General features: G+C 40.9%; 1 protein-coding gene across 1 annotated transcript; it reads left to right on the top strand.

Moving 5' to 3' along the window:
• Nucleotides 1-299: 299 nt before the first annotated feature.
• Nucleotides 300-8930, top strand: grhpra (glyoxylate reductase/hydroxypyruvate reductase a). Its single transcript, XM_053631978.1, has 9 exons — nt 300-1159; nt 2754-2884; nt 3519-3591; nt 4553-4669; nt 4784-4872; nt 5737-5838; nt 6757-6892; nt 7318-7448; nt 8649-8930. The coding sequence occupies exons 1-9, from the start codon at nt 1077-1079 to the stop codon at nt 8768-8770; spliced, it is 984 nt and encodes a 327-aa protein (XP_053487953.1). The 5' UTR covers nt 300-1076; the 3' UTR covers nt 8771-8930.
• The last annotated feature ends 294 nt before the right edge of the window (nt 8931-9224 follow it).

Genomic DNA, 9224 nt, shown 5'->3' with positions numbered 1-9224 from the left:
CCTGGATGGATCTTTAACCTGATTGCATTGCGCATGCGCAGTAAACAAATGGGTTGTAGTGAATTTGTGTAATAATTAATAAGTAATATTATTAGTTATTAATATAATAATAACTCGTGGTAATTACTCATTAGGATATTTTGTGTTTGGAATACGCAGTCTGTCTTTTGTTTTCTTCATTATTATTATTGTTATTGTTGTTGATGATGAAGCAAATATTATTCTAATAACCCACTAGTGTATTTTATATTATGGTTGTAATTGTAACTTATAATTGTCAGTGTTTATTTGTTTGTTTGTTTGTTTGTTTGTTTGTGAAACATTAAATTAAAGTAAAGATTTAAATCAGAGTTGTCACCAGTCTGATACCCAGTATATCAACACAAGAAAACAAAAAGAAAAACAAAAACAACGGTGGATCAGATATCGGAGAAAACATATCGGATTTCTGATCATTTAACAAACAAAGATTGGACTTGGAAATGTTTATGTATAAAGAGATTTGACTGTTTGTTTGTTTTTGTTTTTTTCTTTTGCTAGGATTGATTTGATTATATTGATACTTTATTGTATTTCTTATATTTGCAGTGTAAGGGATTTTTGTGTGAAAGATTTTTTACCGTAAAGTGCTTCATAATTTTTTTTTTAAAGGTTTATCAGTTTTTAAAGAAAGCAGTAATGGATGTGTGTCGCTATCGACTGATCCTCCAGGTCTCAGTGTCAGCATCAGAGAGGAAAAGGTGACATTGTGCTGTCTCTAATTACAATTCACTTCAAATAAAATCACAATTAATCAACAAAGTCGACCGCTCAGATAGTTTATAGATATTTTAATAAAGAGAGATATTTTTTACAGACTGTCTGTGTGTCTGTCTGTCTGTCTGTACTACAGCCAGTCACCAGTCACTGCACGCCTTACTGTTCTACATGTGACGTTGACCGGAAGTGTTACGTGCCCCGGTGTTACAGTGAATACGGTCCCCTCAGATCACGTGCTTTGGTTCCGTAGAGGACTTTACAGAGACTGAGTGTGTGAGTGTGAGTGTGTTTGTGTGTGTTTGTGTGTTTCCGCGGTCATGAGCGCGAGGCAGATGATGAAGGTGTTTGTGACCAGACGCATCCCTCAGGAGGGAATGAAGCTGCTGCAGAAAGCCGCCATGTGCGCAAGTTTCTTTCACTTTTTCACAAACACTGCAACACACACACACACACACACACACGGACATGAAGTTTTACAGTTTAAAGACTTTGCAAACACCCGATTTAGATCAGATGTTAAGTTTCATTATCACCGGCATGACGTCATTCTAATAGCTTCTAATATACGAGTATAAATATGAGGTAACACACAGGCCAAGTTCCCTTAGTCATTCATCACAGTGGGTAAGAGCGAGGAATATAGCTGTGATGTGCGGCAAAAGGTTGTTGAGCTTCACACAATGGGGCGTGTCTATAAGAAAATGGCACAAGCATTGAAAACGCCCATTTCCACCATCAGGGCAATAATGAAGAAGTTCCAGTCAACTGGAAATGTTATGAATCGACCTGGAATTGGACGTGTGTCTATATCGTCTCAACGCACTGTGAAGAGGACGGTTCGAGTGGATAAAACATCTCCAAGGATCACAGCTGGAGAACTGCAGAAGTTAGTTGTGTCTTGGGGTCAGAAAGTCTCCAAAACTACAATCTGAAGTCACCTACATCACCACAAGCTGTTTGGAAGGGGTTCAGGAAAAAAGCCTCTACTCTCATCCAAAAACAAACTCGAGCGTCTTCAGTGTGCAGACACTACTGGAACTTCAAATGGGATCGGGTTCGATGGTCAGATGAAACCAGAATAGAGCTTTTTGGGAATAAACACCAGAGGTGGTTTTGGAGCACACAGAGAGGTAGCCGTATGGAAAAGTACCTCATGCCCACGGTTAAATATGGAGGTGGATCTTTAATGTTTTGGGGCTGTTTTTCTGCCAGAGGACCTGGACATTTTGTTAGGATACATGGCATCATGGACTCGATCAAATATCAACAGATATTAAATGAAAACCTGACTGCCTCTGCCAGAAAGCTTCAAACGGGCCGTGGTTGGATCTTCCAGCAGGACAATGATCCAAAACATCATCAAAATCAACACAGAAATGGTTTACTGACCACAAAATCAAGGTCCTGCCATGACCCTCCCAGTCCCCTGACCTGAACCCCATAGAGAACCTTTTTTTTCCACAGCCTTCTTTGCTCATATTTACCAAGGGTGCCCATATTAGTGGAGCGCACACTTGGTAAATATGAGCCAAGTTATAGTTTGTTTATATATATATATATATATATATATATATATATATATATATATATATATATATTATAACTAATAAGCATAACTAGCATATGTGCATAACTACAATAAAGTACAATTTAACCAGTATAAGTATGACTAGTATATGTCTGTCACACAAAATCCTCTCTGTAATTAAATCCCAAATCTTATCTACACACTTTCAGTGACATATTTTTTGGTAAATTATTATTAAATTATGACTCTGTAAACAATACTTTTCATCTTCTGCATCACTTCCAGCTTCAGACTTTGAGGAGGCGGGGCTTAGAGGGGAGGAGTCGTATCTGAACAATGAAAAAAAAGGATTCTGGTTTCAATAATAATAATAATGAATCCTTTATATTATGATTCTTTAATTGATAATAATAATGATGTTTAATTGAGCGTCTCTCATGCAGTGGTGTTGTTTGTAATGGCTCAGGTGTGACGTGTCGGTGTGGGACTCAGATGAACCTGTTCCACGTGCGGAGCTGCTGAAGAAGGTGGAAGGAGCTCACGGTCTCCTGTGTCTGCTCTCAGATCGTATCGATGCCGAGGTTCTCGACGCAGCAGGTACGCTTGTCTCTGCGTCTCTTTCCGTTTCTGTACGAGTGTGTATCTGCTGGGCGAGATGAGCTGACCTCCAGCACCATCTCGAGGAACGAGGAATGAGGAAGTTAGTGTGGTGTGAAACACGTCAAAGCTGCTTCCTCATTTAATGTGTTTACAGCATCCTCGCTCCGACCGCTGTCCTGCTGAAACAGGAAGCACCTCATGAGAAACACTGCGCTGCAGCACTCTAAAACGGCATCGCAGACCTGTCACACGTTCTTTAATCTAATGGGAGTAAAACACTCAGAGGTACGCTGTGATGGGAAATGAATCAGCCATGGGCTGGAGTGATGAAGCTGTGATGAGCGACCACCATGAAGCTGATTATTTTCCTATAACAGCATGGCAGTGTTTTACTCCTCTTACACCACAGCAGTTTGTCAACGCAGTTTGCTATTTTAGTAATTAAAGAATGACACTTTTTTTTAATCCATTTATAGTTACACTTAATGTTGCAGAACTTTCACAAAACAAGTCAGTCCCTGTTCTCACCTTGCCTAATAAAATATTGCTATTCAGGCCTCAAAACTCTCTGTGAACTGCCACAGTGATAGTGATTGTGAGTGTGTGTGTGTGTGTGTGTGTGTGTGTTTAGGACCCAACCTGAAGGTGATCAGTACCATGTCTGTGGGCTTTGACCACCTCGCCATCGATGAGATCAAGAAACGGTGAGGAGGCCTCTAGAAAACCGTGTCGTTTCAGAAGTCATTGTGATTGGATGATAGAAAGGAGGCGGAGCCTAAAACTAACATTCAGTCCTTTAAGAGCTGAATGTTAGCTGTTCCAAAAAAGTCTGTCTCTCTCTGACTCACTGTCTGTCTAATCTGTCATTGTCCCTCTCTCCCTTTCTGTCTGTCTGTTTCTCTCTCTCACGCTGTCTGTCTGTCTGTCTGTCTCAATCTCTTTGTTTCTCTTTCTCTCTCTCTGGCTCACCCTCTATCTATCTATCTATCGATCTATCGATCTGATCTATCTATTCATCCATCCATCCATCCATCCATCCATCTATCTATCGTTGTCCCCTCCCTTTGGCTGTCTGTCTGTCTCTCACACACACTCGCCTCTCTTTCACTCTATCTATCTATCTATCTATCTATCTATCTGTTTCAATCTCTTTGTTTCTGTCTCTCTCTGGCTCACCCTCTATCTATCTGTCTGTCTGTCTGTCTGTCTTTATCTGTCTATCTATCGTTGTCCCTCCCTCCCTTTCTGTCTGTCTCTCTCTCACCTCTCTCTCACTTTATCTATCTGTCTGTCTGTTTCAATCTTTCAATCTCTTTGTTTCTCTCTCTCTCCCCCTGTCTCTCTCTCTCCCTGTCTCTCTCTCTCTCCCTCTCTCTCTCCCTGTCTCTCTCTCTATCTCTCTCTCTCTGTCTGTCTGTCTCTCTCTGTCTCTCTCTCTCTCTCTGTCTCTCTCTCTGTCTGTCTGTCTCTGTCTGTCTCTCTCTCTCTCTCTCTCTCTCTCTCTCTCTCTCTCTCTCTCTCTGTCTCTCTCTCTCTGTCTGTCTGTCTCTGTCTGTCTCTCTCTCTCTCTCTCTGTCTCTCTCTCTCTCTGTCTCTCTCTCTCTCTGTCTCTCTCTCTCTCTCTCTCTCTCTCTCTCTCTCTCTCTCTTTCTCTCTCTCTCTCAGAGGTATAAGGGTAGGCTACACCCCTGATGTATTAACAGATGCTACAGCTGAGTTGACCGTTGCTCTGTTATTGGCTACAGCTCGCCGCTTACCTGAGGGCATTCAGGAGGTCAAAAGGTCAGTCCTGTAACAGCTCAGTGATTTATAATGAAAATTAAACTATTTTTAATAATTGATGAACTAATGAATGAATTATGGGATGTTTGTTGATGTTTGTTGATGTTGTGTCAGTGGAGGTTGGAGCTCGTGGAAGCCCCTGTGGTTGTGTGGTTACGGTCTCTCAGGCAGTACAGTCGGGGTGATTGGCCTGGGACGGATAGGTACACACACACACACACACACGCACGCACACACTAACACACACACACATACATACACACACAGAGTGACACTACTACGCACGTTCTTGCCCCCATTAAGAATAACAGAACCATCTCTTATCAAAACTGACAGAATTTAAATACAGCCTTACAGTCAACAAAAATATTGGCACCCTGTATGAAACCGCACAAAAATAAATCTGTAATTTGAAGCCTATAGGTATGTTGTGTAATCAATAATTTATATAATAAATATATAAATAATGAAATAGTGAATGTTTTTTTCCTGCAAAATGGTGCTCTCAATAGTATTAGCGCCCTACAGTTAATTTACAGTGAATGCTCATTGGTCCAGTTTTAAAGTTTTCTTAATTGGTCCATTTTTTTTCATTCAGAACACTCTTTCAAAAGTATTAGCACCCTACAGTTAGATATTCAGAGATGGTGCATTTGTAAAACATTTGAGACTTTTTATTTTTTTTAAATAGTAGCCTTGGTTGAGATAAATGGGTTCGTTAGATAATTAATCATTTAGAGAAATGCTTCTGAGATTGAGTAAAAAGAATTGGAGAATGCGTTTGAGAATCCCGTTACAAAAGAAAATGAATTATTCTACAAAATGTTAGAGGAAAACGAAGTCTTTTATCTAACTGTTTAAGTGAAAGGCTGAAAGTATTAACCTGTGAAGGGGTGCCAATATTTTTGATGTTCACTGTACACTTTTTTGGAGAAGGCTACATGTATATTTAATTTGAACCCCTACTGGTCATGTAGTTACCGTGATGTGGGCAGTGATGTGTTCATTTTTGAACGCAGCGGCGTATTTGATGTCCCGGTGTTGAAGTGCGAGTCGTGTGTTTGTAGGGTTGGCCATCGCACAGAGACTGAAGCCGTTCGGTGTGAAACGTCTGCTGTATTCAGGACGGCAGCCCAAACCCCAGGCTGGAGAGTTGGGCGGAGAACACGGTGAGAGAAAACAAGAGCTCCAAAAGACGGAAGATAAAAAAAAAAAAAACGAGAATTAGACCGTCAAAAATAGAGGAAGTGAAGCATGAGTCATAGATTACAATGCACATAATGACTGCTTTCCTGTCTGTCTCTCTCTCTCTCTGTCTGTCTCTCTCTCTCTCTTTGTCTCTCTGTGTCTTTCTCTGTGTCTCTCTCTCTCTCTCTCTGTCTCTGTGTCTTTCTGTGTGTGTGTGTGTGTGTCTCTCTCTCTCGGTATGTGTGTCTCTCTCTCTTTGTCTCTCTGTGTCTTTCTGTGTGTGTGTGTCTCTCTCTCTGTCTCTCTCTCTCTTTGTCTCTCTGTGTCTTTCTCTGTGTGTGTGTCTCTCTCTGTCTCTCTCTCTGTGTCTCTCTCTCTCTGTGTCTCTCTCTCTCTCTGTGTGTGTGTATGTCTCTCTCTCTCTCTGTCTGTCTCTCTCTCTGTCTCTCTCTCTCTTTGTCTCTCTGTGTCTTTCTCTGTGTCTCTCTCTCTCTCTCTGTCTCTGTGTCTTTCTGTGTGTGTGTGTGTGTGTCTCTCTCTCGGTATGTGTGTGTCTCTCTCTGTGTCTCTCTCTGTCTCTCTGTGTCTTTCTCTGTGTGTGTGTGTGTCTCTCTCTCTGTGTCTCTCTCTCTCTTTGTCTCTCTGTGTCTTTCTCTGTGTGTGTGTCTCTCTCTCTGTCTCTCTCTCTGTCTCTCTCTCTGTGTGTCTCTCTCTCTCTGTGTCTCTCTGTCTCTCTGTGTGTATGTATGTCTCTCTCTCTCTGTGTCTCTCTCTCTGTGTCTCTCTCTCTCTGTGTCTCTCTCTCTCTCTCTCTCTCTCTCTCTCTCTCTGTGTCTCCCTCTCTCTGTCTCTCTCTCTCTCTCTCTCTCTCTCCCCCCCTCTCTGTGTCTCTCTCTCAGTGCCGTTAGACACGCTGCTGTGTGAGAGCGACTTCGTGGTGGTTTCGTGCTCTTTGAACCCTGACACACAGGAACTGTGTAATAAAGCCTTTTTCAGCAAAATGAAGAACACCGCAGTCTTCATCAACACCAGCAGGTCGGGGAAAATGTAAAAGTTTTGGCACCCTTTAGCCATCAGGATGAGTTGAAACCTAAAGGATCAGTGCACATGTTAAAGAAATCCCTCACTTCAGAAGAGTGCGCTGAGATTCTAATCACAAACAAAAACATTATGTTTATTCCTGCAAGGCTTTTACCCTTATCATTAAATCTACAGTGATGTAGAATATAAATATAAAATCGTAAACACACCCTCAACCAACAAGCCCCGCCCCTTCCCTAGTAAATCAGTAGTTTTGTGTGCCATTCATTTGCATATTAGAATCTGATTGGCTGTTTTATTTTATTTTACGACACAATAACACTTCTGTCACTTGTTCCATATACACTAAACAAAGCAGAAACTATTATTATTATTATTATTATTATTATTATTATTATTATTATTATTCCTTCCTGAAGAGGGGCGGTCGTAAACCAGGAGGATCTGCTCGAAGCCCTCACCAGCGGTCAGATCGCTGCAGCGGGACTCGACGTGACGACGCCTGAGCCTCTGCCCACCGACCATCCGCTCCTGCGCCTCAACAACTGCGGTCAGGATCAATATGTTCACATTCAAAAATATAGAACATAATATTTATCTTTAACAAAACAACGATGTTGGTAAACGTGAGCGCCGTAGCTCTGTATGTAAAGTGGCAATTTATTTCATTTTATTAATCATTTTCTTATTCTGATATACTTATATAATCTGTATATTTTATTAAAACATTATCATCTAAGACGTACATAATTTACCACCACCTCCTTTATTTGCTCCAAACCTCTCGTTCCTCAGTCACGATTTTTCTCTCTACATTTATTCATCTTTTTAATGTTATTTTTTACGTGTATATATTTTGTATTCCTATAATATAATGTGATTGATGAGAATCGTTTGCATTTTTCTGAATACGTTAATAGTTAATAATGGGCAGATAAACAGCTAAACATTTTTGAAATGATTCAGAAAGCTTCAGAAATATTTATTAGTCACCGTGTTTTGCATCTTTCTTTTCTTTATTTTCTACATTTAATTGAAAGCATTTTACTGTCTCGCTCATCACTCGTAATATCGAAATTCTCAATCAGCTTTTCATTTATTTTCCATTTTGTTCATCTTTTTAAGAATCGGTCCGTACAGGATTCGCCATCGTTGCGGCCAAGACGCTGGATTTTCCTGCGATGTGTTTTTATTATTTTTTTTTCTTCAAAATTTGCGATGTAACTTGCGGAGCTTTTTTTTTTTTTGGGTGGAAGAACGACTCGAATCGCAGGACATCGTTCTGCGCGCTCTTTCGCAGTGATGTCGGTAAACGAGAGCTTTTAGCCGTACTCGTGTTCGACGCACGCGACTGGAAGAGGGCGTCGGCTGAACGCGCGTCGTGACGACGTCACGCGATGAGTCTCGGCTCCAAACCTGGGTCATTTTGAAAAATCTCACGCTCCTCCGAATATTGCGTAAATTTCTAAATCTCGTAGGGACTGATAAATATATATGTTAGAGCACTGCAGTCTGGGAAAACCAGCGTGACTTGATGAACATTTCTAAATGATTCAGAAAAGCCTCAAAAACTATTTCTCCGTCCCTGAACTGGTCCCGAACCTCTTGAGAAAACTCTTAGGAGAACCTTTAAATCCTGCGTCAGTGTTCTTCATAGCATTTTCTGTTGAACGGTTTGGAATTATTCTTTGTAAAATGCTCAGAATAATAATTACTGTGTATAAGAGTGTGTGTGTGTGTGTGTGTGTAGTGGTTCTCCCTCACATCGGCAGCGCCACGTTCTCCACGCGAGGCGTCATGGCTGATCTCTCGGCCCACAACCTGCTGTCGGGTCTGACCGGAGACGCCATGCCCAGTGAACTGAAGCTGTAACGCCCCCTAGTGGTGCATGATGGGAAAGCAACACTCCTCTAAACCCTCAGAAGAGCATCGCGGTGCTGTAGGATGATGTTTCAGCTGTACTACTTTATTCACTACTTCAGAAGGCACTTATTGTGACTAAAATGATTTAAATAAATATCACTAAGATTAATATTCAGTGTAAAGTAATAAAGTTTGTCAGATCGGATCTCTCAATAAACGACGTGCGGAATTACAACGGGTTTTATTTTTCTTACTCGGACTGAATATTCTAATTATAATGTTTAGTTAATAAACATTAATTAACACGTGCATCCCCGTACTCTCGATTGATTTATGTACGATTTAAAGGTCTTGACGTTATTGTATTTATACGCTCGTATTGGATCTCAAATTGTGCAATATGTGCTTTCGAGTAAATCTGACCTCCGAGTACTTTAAAAGAAAGACCACTCAGGATTTGAGC

The sequence above is a fragment of the Ictalurus furcatus genome, chromosome 8 (assembly GCF_023375685.1).
Source record: "Ictalurus furcatus strain D&B chromosome 8, Billie_1.0, whole genome shotgun sequence".
NCBI classification, from domain to species: domain Eukaryota; kingdom Metazoa; phylum Chordata; class Actinopteri; order Siluriformes; family Ictaluridae; genus Ictalurus; species Ictalurus furcatus.
The sequence above is the reverse complement of the archived record's forward strand: the minus strand, read 5'-3'. Positions and strand labels throughout refer to the sequence as shown.

Coding starts and splice junctions, on each gene's coding strand:
- grhpra (XM_053631978.1), top strand. CDS start 1,077: ATGAGCGCGAGGCAGATGATGAAGGTGTTTGTGACCAGACGCATCCCT. Junction 4,873..5,736: donor GATTGGCCTGGGACGGATAG/GTACACACACAC, acceptor GTGTGTTTGTAG/GGTTGGCCATCGCACAGAGA. Junction 6,893..7,317: donor GTCTTCATCAACACCAGCAG/GTCGGGGAAAAT, acceptor TCCTTCCTGAAG/AGGGGCGGTCGTAAACCAGG.